The following is a 13,917-nucleotide window of genomic DNA, read 5'->3' as shown; positions in this document are numbered from 1 at the left end:
CCATGGTTTCAGAAGAAGTGTTTTTATGTGTATCAACTGCTATTACAAAACCGGTCTGATCTTTCCCACTGCTCACTCAAGCATTATATGCTGTAGAGACAAGGAGTTTAGTCAGCCCTTCACTCCACCCATATTTCAGTTGATTACTCAACACTCCCTTTTTCACAGAGGTCATATCCAGCCACTCTAAGAGAAAAGCCTCTCTGGCTCTGCTCCTCATCACTCAACACTGGACAGCTAACTCAACCGACAAAATTTCCAACATCTCCAACTCCTCATTAGTATTAACACTAATTTTTTTTGCTGCAGCTTCACAGTGGCCTATGATGAACTACCTAACTCCCAGATGCAATGATCTTGTTATCTTCCTGGTTCCAGTGCTCTTTCAGCACTGCACTGTGCTGTTTCAGCTTCAAACCTAGATGAAAACTGAATCGTTTTCCACAATGAACTGATTATGTCTGGTTCAGCCAGTAGAAGGAACTGGTAAACCAGCCTGAAGAAGGGGTGGAGGCCACAACATGCAGCAGCTAGCTCAGTTGAGGCTGCCACAGAGCTGTAACTTTAAAGGTCTTTCAACAAAGTGTTACACAATAGCTTTAAGTGGCCTTCCAATATTTTCTTTACCTCTAAGATATGTGAACTGGTAAGCAGATAACAGGTAAAGTGGCATTTTGGGCCTCTGAATGAATAAACTGTGAAAACAAACTGGGAGTGGTTATGTCACACTGACCTACCCACTCAACTCCCATTACTAATCACATTAGATTTTTAGGTTTTAATTTCACCTTAAAAGATTCCTAAAAGATCTTATCTCAAGTTACAAGTAAGGATCTGAGAAGTTAATATTACATTTGACTTTGAACAATGTGTCAAGGGAGCAGCAAAGAGTCCAGCTTTTCCTGAGTTTCCACATAGGCAGCAATAGGACAAGGGGGGATGGTTTCAAGCTGAGAGACAGTAGGTTTAGACCGGATCTCAGGAAGAAGTTTGTCAGTACAAGGGTGATGAGACTCTGGAATAGTTTGCCAGGGAGGCTGTGGATGCCTCCTCCCTGAGGGTGTTCAAGGCCAGGTTGGATGAGGCCTTGAGCATCCAAGTCCAGTTGAGAGGTGTCCCTGACCATGGTAGGGAGATTGGAGTAGATGATCTCTGAGGTCCCTTCCAATCTAAGCCATTCTATGACTTTGCCTAACAAGAAAATCATAGAAACATGGAATATTTTGATTGGAAAGAATCTCTAAAGATCATCTAGTACAATCTTCCTGCAATGAGCAGGGACATCTTTAACTAGATCACAGAATCACAGAATGTCAGAGGCTGGAAGGGACCTTGAAAGATCACCTAGTCCAAACACTTGCAGATTAGGGTCACCTATCACACAGGAATGCATCCAGGCAGATTCTGAATATCTCCAGAGAGAGAGAGTCCACAACCCCCCTGGGCAGCCTGTTCCAGTGTTCTGTCACCCTCATAGTGAAAAAATTCCTCCTCATGTTTACATGAAACTTCCTATGCCTCAACTTCCACCTATTGCCCCTTGTTATACTTGTTATGGATACGCAAGTAAGGAGCCAGTCATTGTACCTGCTTGAATCTGCATCAGTTTCCGCATGGTCTTGAGCTCTTGAAGAATAGCCTGTAGGGTTGACTGACAGTTACATGTACAGCAGTTTGGTCCAACTGATGAATTCACCATTGGAATTTCTCCTGAAAGAGAGAGGAATGAAACAGGGAAGAGATGACATAATCCACACAAAATCACCCAAACAACTACTACCAGCAAGCATTTGAAACTATTATCAACATACCGAACCACAAAATTAGACCCGAGGCAAGAAAGCAAATAGTTTTCAACACAGCCTTGTTTAAAAGGAAAGGGTTACTAGTTTTTATCCAATTGCTACTATGTGCAATTATATACAGCAAGGGATGCAATGTTACACGGGCTGGAGAAGACTTCTCAGAGCGTGAATACAATGCACTCTTCACAGCAGGGCTCTCTATTGTCAGGATAGTTCATCCTGAATAACAATAGCACCAAACCTCATTATAAACATCCTGACTTTATCACACACACACACACAAAAAGCCCATCTCACAGAATGCTCTCACAAAGAATGAAGACAGTCTGTGTAATAAAGGTTTATACTGTGCATGAAATGAGGGCCTAAGAATTTTTAAACTCCTTGAATGTTACATGTGATTCTTTACCATGTAAAGAACAGAGAATGAAAATAAAACACCCTTTGGGGAAGGAAAAAGAGAAAAAAGGAAAGGATGGAAAAGAATCACCAGCAAGGAAAGCTGGAAAATCTGCTCCTCTGTTTGCTAGGGTGGGATTATTTCATAAAATCATAGAATCAACCAGGTTGGAAGAGACCTCCAAGATCATCCAGTCCAACCTAGCACCCAGCCCTAGCCAGTCAACTAGACCATGGCACTAAGTGCCTCATCCAGTCTTTTCTTGAACACCTCCAGGGACAGTGACTCCACCACCTCCCTGGGCAGCCCATTCCAATGGAAATCACTCTCTCTGCGAAGATAATTTTCTGTGATATGTTTTCCAGCACTGTGACCTACAAGATAGGCTTTCCAGAATTTCCCTCTAAAAATTAATGTAGTTGTTTAAGATTTTACTTTCCTAGCAGTTCTTACTAGTGTTTAACATACTTCTACTTCTATCCCTTGGCAGTGCTTTTATTACTGCCTTGCCTTCCAGAAGTTTGTGTATTGTAGATCCTGAATTAGGCCAGGCTGTAACACCTGAGAGATGTCAAGGTTTACCTCAGTAGTTATATCCTGTACTTTAGTTTAAAATAGCTGTATCCATAGCTTTAATGCTGCAAACAAAACTTTCAGAACTCCACAAAACAGCTAGCAGTATCTGCCTGAGACTCAGGCCCCCTTCATTTCAAAATGTGCTTCGAGTCATTTAAACTGATGGCTGGTTTACTGCTCATCAAAGCATGCAAGAGGAGGAATGATCATTGCAAAAAGATAGATACAAATGGATCTAACAAAAATCATCTTGCTGGGTGTCACATGTGGTGGACTTCAGAGAGTGCATTTTCCTTTTTCTTTCACAGCCTGACAGTTTTCAGGTGCCCTTTAACCGTTACCTAGCTAAAGGGAATAAAAGCAATTAATTTACTCTTTGCTCAGAAAACCTTCCATTTTTCATTATTATTTTTGCTTTCTTCTGAAGCCAAACAGTTTATTAATACCTTTCCAGGTTGGTTTGTGTTCTTCCAGATATCAGATACCTTATCAGAGCTTCCTGATATCAGGCCCATACAGATATCCTGACCTCAACCCTCACTTGAAATGGCTGAAATTTTGGCCACTGCACGATCATTCTCAGCCTGCCTTAGTTTATAGAATCATAGAATCAACCAGGTTGGAAGAGACCTCCAAGGTCATCCAGTCCAACACAGCACCCAGCCCTAGCCAGTCAACTAGACCATGGCACTAAGTGCCTCATCCAGGCTTTGCTTGAACACCTCCAGGGACGGCAACTCCACCACCTCCCTGGGCAGCCCATTCCAATGGCAATCACTCTGGCTGTCAAGAACTTCCTCCTAACATCCAGTCTATAGTTCCCTTGGCACAACTTGAGACTGTGTCCCCTTGTTCTGTTGCTGGTTGCCTGGCAGAAGAGACCAACCTCCACCTGGCTACAGCCTCCCTTCAGGTAGTTGTAGACAGCAATGAAGTCACCCCTGAGTGCTTCCATTGTGTTCCTTCATCCTCAAATCTTCTTTCCCAGGCACCTGTTCTCTACATCCTTCAATTCAGTTCTTCAGCTCTGATGTAACCTCTATCAAACTTGAGCCAACTGGTGGACATTCTCCCAAAAGTGAGCTACATGTTAAGCTAAAGATTAACACTTATCCAACACTTACAGATTGTTGACAACATCAGGGTGTCACTCTCCTACTTTTCTCAGATACTCAGATTGTCTGCACTGTTGCTAATGCAAACGCTGATATTTTAAAGTACCATCCAAGGAGAAAACCTGATAATACTGCATTAAATAGAGTAGTTTAAGAATCTCTGCAAATCCAGAAAATACCAATGCAACACTTCCACCAGCTTCTTGTCTCCAAGGTTGCAACAACTATAAATAAAGCAACTTTTTAAGAGTAAAAAATTAACCGGAAAACAGGCTGAGAGTCCCAAATTAAAACAAAAAGAGGTTCCTGACTCAGCAGGACTCTGCCTAGTTTGATCTTGCCCTTCCTTTGTACACTGTCTATTCACTGAAAGTTCCTTGGGGCATGGATGGGACTTTATCTTTCCAATGGTCCATGAAAGTTAGTCTATTGTTACAGGTACAGAAGAAAAAAAACAAAAGTTATCTTTAGCTTTGTGGCAGATGACTCAGAATCCATCAATTCGGCTCCACTAAATACTTAACTGTTAAAGGTCAGCTTTTATGTAGGTGAGGTTCACAACTACTTGTAATTTAACAGCATCAGCATAAGTCTGTACCTTTCAGTAAGGCAAGCAGGTACCCCAGAAATGAACTTCCAGCATATTAGGAGAGTTTTATTCATAGAGGACAAATACATAGTAAGAACATCTGTCCTCCAGTGCTTCCTCAGCTGTTTTACACTAATAAGCAACTCAGGATAAAGCCTGTCCTCTCTTTTGATCAGAATCCAATATTCTACTGGAGTTCTGCAAAAAATAACTGGAAGGCTACAGCAGGAGACAAGGCTGGTGGCTTTTATTTCCTTCTTAACAAAGACTCTCCACCGTGTTGAATTGCATGTGAAAACCTGGAGAAATTGTCTCAGTAAATACCTATACATCTTTCCTGCTGCAATATAATACGTTGCTAATGAAAGCACAGAGGCACACAGGTTCCTGATGGAAAACCAAAGGGTCTATTTTCCCATTGAGGCATGGGGGATTTACATTATAATCCCCATTAGCACTGATAGAAATTACCCATGTAAATCTACTATAGGTACTGGAAAAGGGAAAAGAGACCACCAATATTTCAAACCAAAGCAGGGTTCTACTATCATCATATATATTCATGAGGAGGTTTTATTTTCTTTCCATCCTCCCTCCTCTGATCAGTTACTGTGATGTAAGAAGCATCTTGGAGAGTGTTTTCAGTCATTGTTCCAAGCACTATCTTTATCATTTTTAGAGGACAAAAGCAGCCCTTTTCAACTTGTTATAAATCAGTTTTTAATTTTAAGAGGAGAACGGGCTTCTTATTTTTATGTAGTCTTTAAAGAGCCATCTCTCTCTCTTTTGGAAGCTTGCCAGCAGCCAAATTTGATACCATCTTGTATGAATGAGAGAAGGAGATGACACAAATACACCAGTAACTTCCTCTGTTGGAGCAGCAGCTAGCCCAGTACAGTGGTTCTTGCAGCTGGGTCTGCTGAGAGTGATTTCACCTGGTGTAACATTGCTACTACAAGTTTCTATCTGAACAGCATGCAAGTGCAATCCACTGACATAACCACATGCAAGTGCAATCCACTGACATAATGAATGCAAGCGCAATCCATTGACATAACCCAAACATTCAGCTGCTGCATCACTGCTGGATCTGCTACAGAACACAAGAATGGTTTAGACAGATGGAACGTGTCCAGAGAAGGGCGATGAAGCTGGTGAGAGGCCTGGAACACAAATCCTATGAGGAGAGGCTGAGGGAGCTGGGCTTGTTTAGCCTGGAGAAGAGGAGGCTCAGGGGGGACCTCATTGCTGTCTACAACTACCTGAAGGGAGGTTGTAGCCAGGTGGGGGTTGGTCTCTTCTCCCAGACAATCAGCAACAGAACAAGGGGACACAGTCTCAAGTTGTGCCAGGGGAGGTCTAGGATGGATTTTAGGAGGAAGTTCTTCCCAGAGAGAGTGATTGGCATTGGAATGGGCTGCCCAGGGAGGTGGTGGAGGCACTGTCCCTGGAGGTGTTCAAGAAAAGCCTGGCTGAGGCACTTAGTGCCATGGTCTAGTTGATTGGCTAGGGCTGGGTGCTAGGTTGGACTGGATGATCTTGGAGGTCTCTTCCAACCTGGCTGATTCTATGATTCTATGCTGTGAGTTTGTCTCTTACAGAGCAAACATGCTACTCACTCCTTTCTACTACTGTTTCTACTAAATGCAGTGGGTCGCAGATGTCTACCTAACCTCCTGGCTTGTGCAACTCCCACCTTAAATCTGGCTTGGAATAAATCACTTTGCTTTTCAAGCACGTTCCTACTTTCACCTCTGTTGCAGCAGAGGGAAGTTGGAGCAGATGATCTCCAGAGGTCCCTTCCGACCCCTACCATTCTGTGATTTTGTCATTCTGTGATTTTTGTGATTCTGTGAATGCCCAGGTTCCCTCTACTACACCTTTCCTCCCTCTGTCTGTTTTTTCCAATACTTTTCTCATGACTGTTTTCTGTATCAGCACCTCCTAAACATCCATTCCAGCCTCTCCTTCAGCCACTTTCACCATGTCAGTAGATAACTAGTTAGACACACTAACTACATGCCTATCACATTGAGATTTGAGTAATTCAGCCAGTCTACAACATATTTTTTGTCTTCTTGGCATCTATCCACAACTGACAGATACAGTTTCTGGAAATCCGATCACCTACTGCAGATGTTTGGACATCTCCCCAGTGATGACCTAGGCCTCACAGCCTCAACATAATAAACTCACAGCCTACCTGAACATTTGCTGAGTTTAAACACCATGGTGGATATCAAGGAATAGTATCTCCCTTCAGGCATTGTTCAGCATTTCAGCTTTTAAGGACTCTGTCCATCCCCTGAATAACATCTGTATTGCTGAGTTCAATGTTCAGGCTCCCAATGCAAGGATGTGGGGAATCAGACATGTTGCAATGGACGTTCAGAAGAGCTGCATACTGGTTGAGAAATGCATCAAAAGCTTTCCTTTCTTAGAGACCAAGCTTCAGAGCTGCCTAGCAGGATCACAACACCCCACTGGAAGCAGACATCTCTAATCAAATAGCTACTCAGATCATCTTTGTAAAGGTGGCCAGCAGAGAGGGCTCACACCCATCTTTATGTAATAACCTGCATTCCTTTCTGCGGCAGGACAGCTGCAAAGGGAGGGGTGGAAGGGGCCTCCTGGTACACTTCTCCAGGAAGCACAAGCCTGAGCATTTCTCCTGTCCAGCTCAGGAGGTCACTCAACCCAACCCTTTTACCATCTCACAGACTATTCTGACCTGCAAGAGATGGTAAATTTGCCAAACCTTTCCTCCTCAGATGAAAGATTAAATCTCTGACATTTTCTTGCATATGGGGCCAAACCCTGTCAACACATTTTAGCTCACATGCTGAATCAAGCCCCTCAGGGGATAGAGGTGCTGCTCCACCTACTTTCTGGATTCGGGAAGTAGGCATCTAAGCTGTGCAGGCTTGTGCACTTCTGTGCATGCAGAGAACTGTCCCTGTCAGTGCCCAGGGACTCTTGGGGCAAAGAGGGAGATAAGTGACGAATTTCTTGTGCTCCCACATTTAGAAGGTTGTTAAGAGTGTTTTCCACTCTCCCCTGGATCTGGACCTTTAAAAAGCAACTCTCAGTCTCTCTCTCTCTCTCTCTCTCTTTCCAATTATAGAATAAATAAAAGCAGCATGATTTGCTGCAACATTTGTCTTCAGGTCAGCCAGTATCTGTGTGTGGATCATTGTCTCCACAGAGAAACAAAGTGGTGAAACCTAGAGCTGTGTGCTTTCTAGTACAGTGTCAGTATTTCCTACAGCACTGTACTCAGAATCAGAAGAGTGCTTTGCATTTAAACTGTTACAAGCAATGAGAACTTCTATGCCTTTACAGAAGGACACACAGCAGAATCTCCTCTAGGGAAGCATGAATACCTTCAGAATGATCTGGAAATTGATAATACTTTCAGACACAGTCCCATGATTTTTTATGTTACCTTTAAGGAAACCTCCTTTAAATTTCAGTTAGAAATTTTTCAGGAGAAAAACTTTCTGAGTTGAATTTATGTCATTAAGGAAGACCTTCAGGAATCTGGCTGTAAAGCCTCCATTCTCTGTGACTTAAAAACAGAAAAGCATTTTAAGGGCACACTGCCACCTACTTTAGGGCAGAATTCTCTGCCAGTACAAGACAGACCACGCTCTAGTACATGCTGTTCATAGCTGAACTCCATCATCTCCTTTTCTTCAATGGTTCTGTCAGAATAAAAGCCTAAAGCTGCCATGGGATTTTGTACCTGAAGTTCAGTAGCCACTTATAAGGCTGATGCCATCCCCTTGTGAAAGTTAGTAGAATCCTGCTCTGCAAGTGGTGTCACAACAATGCTACATTACTCATTGGAAAGAGGAGTGGTAGAGGTTGACATTTAATTAGCTATGAATTCAATAACAATGGCAAAATCTGTTTTAATAAGTACTGTACAGAAATTAATCTGAAACAGTGTTGAGTAATTCTGCCCTATCACCAAGAATCCATTTTAAAAGCTAAGACAGATGGTAGCAGAATGCACCATGCCCACTTTCACACCTTTTCCAAGTGATAACTATGTGCTCATTTCATAGGCTCTGAACTCTAACTGCTTTCAGTGCAGCAGTGCAATAAATCACCACAACAAAGGCAAAACTGTAGTACAGTACAAGGAGAGGAAATAAGAAAAGTATTATTCTCAGTATCTAATGCAGATCATACCATTGGACGCCACGGTTCGCGTTTGATTTTGGAACGTTTTGGATCGAGTTCCATACTGCCCTGAAAAGTGGCTAGCTTGGGGTGATAACTCATTCCATGCACTGCTCTGTGGAGGATGGAGGCTCGCCGGAGGCTCTGCAGAAGAATTCAGGTGCTGGGCCCAGGCTAAGTCTAAATCTTGGGGCTCCTCCTTCAGTTTTTCTCCTTCTTTGCCAACTCGTTGATAGATTCTTCCAGTGCTGTCATTCAGTAATCTTCTCATCCCTGTAATTTGTTTTTTAATTTCCCGGCTTTCATCTCCTAATGAAAACAGAGCCACAGTTATCACTGCAAATTAGCAAAAACTCTAATGGGTAGAGATTAGCAATTTTAGATGCCAGTAAGAGTTGGAGCACGAAAATAAATAAATAAAGGCAAGACAGAAAAGAGAAGGTTGAGCAGTTGTTGGAATGAACCAGGCTACGGTTTAACATAGCAATGGCTGACATCTCTCTCGTGGCTGAAAGACCTGCTGAATTTTGCTTTCTTGGTACCATTTCTAAAGCTTTGATGAGTAAGATTATTTTTCTCCAGAAGGAAATAATAATAATAATAATAGCTACAGCGGTTTCAAACAAACTATTCTTTCAAGAGGCTGATCCTACTCAGGCATTGACATCAGCAGATATTTTCCCCAAGTAAAGCCTAAAGGATGAGATCCTTTATATATGAATTTGCTGCATGCTGAAGGATAGATCCTACAAAGAAAAAGTAAACCACAAAAAGCACCACACCACACAGACCACAGGGCAACACATCTATTGATTTTATTGAACAGCATCAGGTTCTCAGTTCACAGAATTTAATAATGCTGGATTATGCAGGAATAAATGAAAAAGGCAGCTAATGTGTGAATACCTACATAGAGCCTAACTGCTGGGTGGCTTAAAAATGCAGATTATGAAAACAAAATGAAAATAGAGACGAGAAAAAATGTGACTGTTCCAAATAAACTCAGGGCATTTAAATAATAATTACATACTTTAATACTCCTGGCAGCAGTTAAGTATTAATTTTACGTGTGAAACTGCTGATTGCACAATGAATATATGTGTTTTGGGCAGATAGCAGCTATTTTGCTCATTAAAGCATATACTACATTTCACTGGTAATAAGGAAGCATTTGTAGCCCCTTCTGGAAAACCAAACAAACGAACAAACAGCTTCTATTTTTTTTTACTGGTAACAGAAAAATCAAACAGCCTAAGCAAATGGAATAAAAAAAGATTGAGAATTTGATTAATCAAGCCCCACCCCACCCCCCTTTTTTGCATACTTAATACAGGAGTACTTGGCATCTTCTATGCAATTTACATTTGTGCTTCCTAAAGTATACATGGTTTGGGCAAAGTGATACTGCAAAGGAAACTTCAGAAGGACAAAACAACCCTCCAAGAACTATGATGCCATGACCATTGCCTCTGGTTCAACAGGGTGTTTAAAAGTGTGCTAATGCCAGGCACATGACCATTTTATCATCTCAACAACGCTGCTCAGACTTAGGTGGACACTTGGGCACCTGGCTAAACCAGACAGATAAGAAAGCAGGAAATCCCTGTCCAACATGGGCCAAGCTCAATCTGGCTGAGAGATGCAGCGAGCTCAGTACACCCAGGGATGTGTAGCACTGGAAGATGGAGTTAGAATCACAGAATTATAGAATCAGTCAGGGTTGGAAGGGACCACAAAGATCATCTAGTTCCACCCCCCCTGCCATGGGCAGGGACACCCTACCCTACATCAGGCTGGCCACAGCCTCAGCCAGCCTGGCCTCCAAAGATGGGGCCTCAACCACCTCCCTGGGCAACCTATTCCAGGCTCTCACCACGCTCATGATGAAGAATTTCCTCCTCACATCCAGTCTGAATCTCCCCACCTCCAGCTTTGCTCCATTCTCCCTAGTGCTGTCACTCCCTGATAGCCTAAAAAGTCCCTCCCCAGCTTTTTTGTAGGCCCCCTTCAGATACTGGAAGTTTTTGCTCTAGGAGATGAATAACATGAGGAGCTGAGCTGCATGATCTGCTCCAGCCTCTGCTGAAACAGAACATCTCCAGTCTGACCTGGCGCACTGCTTCCCTGGGTCAGTGCCAGCTGGCTCCAGCCCACCCCAATCCAGCAAAGAGAGTAGGTGGTTTGCAAGAAAGCTTCTAGTTCAAACTTAGCAAAACATTTGTCAACCTGGTACAGTGGTACTCCAGCACTATTTCCACTCCAGCTAAAGAGGCAAGAAAAACTCCCTGCAAGTAAGGCCTGCACTGTGTTTATTTTGTTGGTTTGCCTGCAGATTGATGTGTGTGGGTGTGATTCAATTAACAAATCACAGCACCAGTTCCTTCACAGTGACACTTTTTGGCTCCAACCCAACCCGCGGTTGACTATTTGCAGTTCCCAAACTCAAGAGGTCACAGACTACCTTGGGACTCCAATTACTGAGATACTCAGGCCAGTCACATCCTGGGCTGCATCAAAAGCAAAGTGGCCAGCAGATCAAGAGATGTGATTCTGTCACTGGTATAACCTCACCTGGAGTACTGTGTCCAGCTCTGATGTGCTCAACAAGCACAAAGGACATAGACCTAATAGAGTGGGTCTCTTCTACTCTGAAGACAGGCTGAGGAAGCTGTGGTTGTTCAGTCTGGAGAAGAGAAAACTCCAGGGATACCTAATAGCAGCTTTCCAGTACCTGAGGGAGGACTACAAGAAGGCTGCAAAGGGACTGTTTACAAAAGCCTGTACTGATAGGATGAGGGGCAATGGTTTGAAATTAGAGAAGAGTAGATTTAGGTTGGATGTTAGAAACAAATTCTTTACCATGAGGAGAGTAGAACACTGAAACAGGCTGCCCAGGGAGGTAGTTGAGGCCCCAGTCTGGGAGATACTCAAGGTCAGGCTTGACAGGGGTCTAAACAACCTGATCTAATGGAGGATGTCCCTGTCTACTGCAGGGGGTTTGGACTAGATGACCTCTGGGGGTTCCTTCCAACCCAAACCATTCCATGATTCTATGACTGCCTTTCTCCTGTATGTGGCTGTAGCTACCCATATCCAAGCTCCAAATGTGCCCACCGCAGCGGAGTATGAAGCGATTCCACTTAGCATTATACCAGGCTCTGAGAGTCCTCTTGACAATTTGGATTTTTATTCAACAGCAACATGTATCTGGAGATCAAAAATATCCTCCCACCCACTTTCTCCTGTCAGGCATAGTGACTGAATGCTACATGGCTGGTCGGGTGACATGTTCTTGGAAAGATTAAATTTCCCTTACCAATACATGAAATATTGATGTTAATTGAGTTTACACAGCCTTTATTCTGGCCCCTGTTTCCTTCATATAGACACCTTCCTACTCAGTGACATAAACATAATTACCTCCAACTAGAAAAAACCCCTACTTTTCTGCTACAACAAACCCTGAACTTGTGCCCTACATAAACATGTCTTTGTGTTTAGGTAGCTTCCTATTTAAACAGGAAGATTCCCCCTTTGTGCACTTGTTTGTTGGGTTTGTTTGTTTTCAGGTTTTTTTCTGCTTGCATTTTATTTTTGGTTGTTATTGATTTGTAATTTTGATTGTTTGTTTTGGTTGATTGGTGTTTCATTTTGTTTGTGTTTTTTGTTGCTGTTGTTTGGTTTTGTTTTTTTTTTAATGTCTTCTGTTTTGTAAGGAAGGGCACTGAAAACATACAGGGTCTAAGACTGATTTTTGTCTTCAGCGCAAGTATACATCCCCATCTCTGCCAGTTAGGACTTTATACAACCTTTAATTTGTAACTGGCCAGCAAGCACCCTTCCTGACATGAGTAGAGTATCATAATCATAGAATCAACCAGGTTGGAAGAGACCTCCAAGATCATCCAGTCCAACACAGCACCCAGCCCTAGCCAGTCAACCAGACCATGGCACTAAGTGCCTCAGCCAGGCTTTTCTTGAACACCTCCAGGGATGGCAACTCCACCACCTCCCCGGGCAGCCCATTCCAATGGCAATCACTCTCTCTGGCAAGAACTTCCTCCTAACATCCAGCCTATAGCTCCCTCAGCACAACTTGAGACTGTGTCCCCTTGTTCTGTTGCTGATTGCCTGGGAGAAGAGACCAACCCCCACCTGGCTACAGCCTCCCTTCAGGTAGTTGTAGATAGCAATGAGGTCACCCCTGAGCCTCCTCTTCTCCAGGCTAAACAACCCCAGCTGATGTTACACTTAATCTGCAGGCAGGCACAGAACAGTAACAGATTTAATGTCTTGCTCCCTGGCTATCTCATTTGGTTATTAGCTCTAGAGCCCAATGATAACATTTTTGTTACCAGCTATTCCACTGCTGATGATTTTCCACAGATAACAACCATATAATTAATTAAAAGAAAGGAAAATGGGGCATAGAGAAAACCAAACAGCTAGCCAGGTAGCCTTCCTTTTTCAATGCTGAATGGGATAATCAGGCACTGAAAAAAAAAAAAGTCAATTACATAAAAATCTGCATTACCCATCTGTGAAAAGCCTCCTGAAATAAATATATGTTGAGGTCAGAGAAGAGCTGTGGCTATTTCAGCCACTCCTTTACGTGCACCTCCTCAACACTCTCAAAGAGATGGGGATAACTGCGATAAGCAAGCTATTGGATTTCCCAGTTGGACTCCCCACAAAATTCCCTTGGGTTTACCTGAAACCAATGAAGTTACTTGCAAAATACTAAAGTACTTTCAAAATACAAGTCAAAATAGACAGGCATAGCTAATTGCAGCCCTCTATAAGAACTTTTATGTAAAGATAGTCACGACAAAGGCATAGGAACTATTTCTTTTAACTGTAGGTGTTTTTGTGCTGGTCCCTTATATACAATATATTTTAGCCATGTGGCCTGACTGCAATCAAAGTCCTTATTACATTAAATAGTCAAAAAAAGGTAATTTCCCTCAAATTAATGTCAATCTCTTTCCTCATTCAAAGTATGCACAGCATAAAAATGTCCTGCTTTGAAAGTTGTAAATATGTTAAGGTTTACAAATGCAAATCCTAGGACGCAGCTGTCCTGGGATGGAAGCTGCATCCATATGGTAAGGGTGCACCTGTCTGGAGTAATAACCTGCAAATAACTTCAGTTAACAAAATACTATCAGCAATTCCTTGATTTTATTCTTTACCCCTATAAGCCTCACCAGCTTGTCACTATCATGCTTATTAATATAAACAGAG

The 13,917-nt window shown here is 42.7% G+C and overlaps 1 protein-coding gene across 4 annotated transcripts in view; it reads right to left on the bottom strand.

The window, feature by feature from the left end:
* The window catches only part of BEND7 (BEN domain containing 7), a 74,841-nt gene that overhangs the window by 49,089 nt on the left and 11,835 nt on the right, over window positions 1-13,917 (bottom strand). For all 4 annotated transcript variants that reach the window (XM_064142626.1, XM_064142625.1, XM_064142627.1 and 1 more), the window contains exons 3-4: window positions 8,683-8,982; window positions 1,588-1,710 (exon numbers count right to left, since the gene is read on the bottom strand). In XM_064142626.1, coding sequence (XP_063998696.1) covers window positions 1,588-1,710; window positions 8,683-8,982 — 423 coding nt within the window. The remainder of the gene's footprint in view (window positions 1-1,587; window positions 1,711-8,682; window positions 8,983-13,917) is intronic.

The sequence above is a fragment of the Pogoniulus pusillus genome, chromosome 4 (genome assembly GCF_015220805.1).
Source record: "Pogoniulus pusillus isolate bPogPus1 chromosome 4, bPogPus1.pri, whole genome shotgun sequence".
In the NCBI taxonomy this organism is placed as follows: Eukaryota; Metazoa; Chordata; class Aves; order Piciformes; family Lybiidae; genus Pogoniulus; species Pogoniulus pusillus.
Note: the sequence above shows the minus strand (reverse complement) of the source record. Positions and strands in the feature narration are given on the sequence as shown.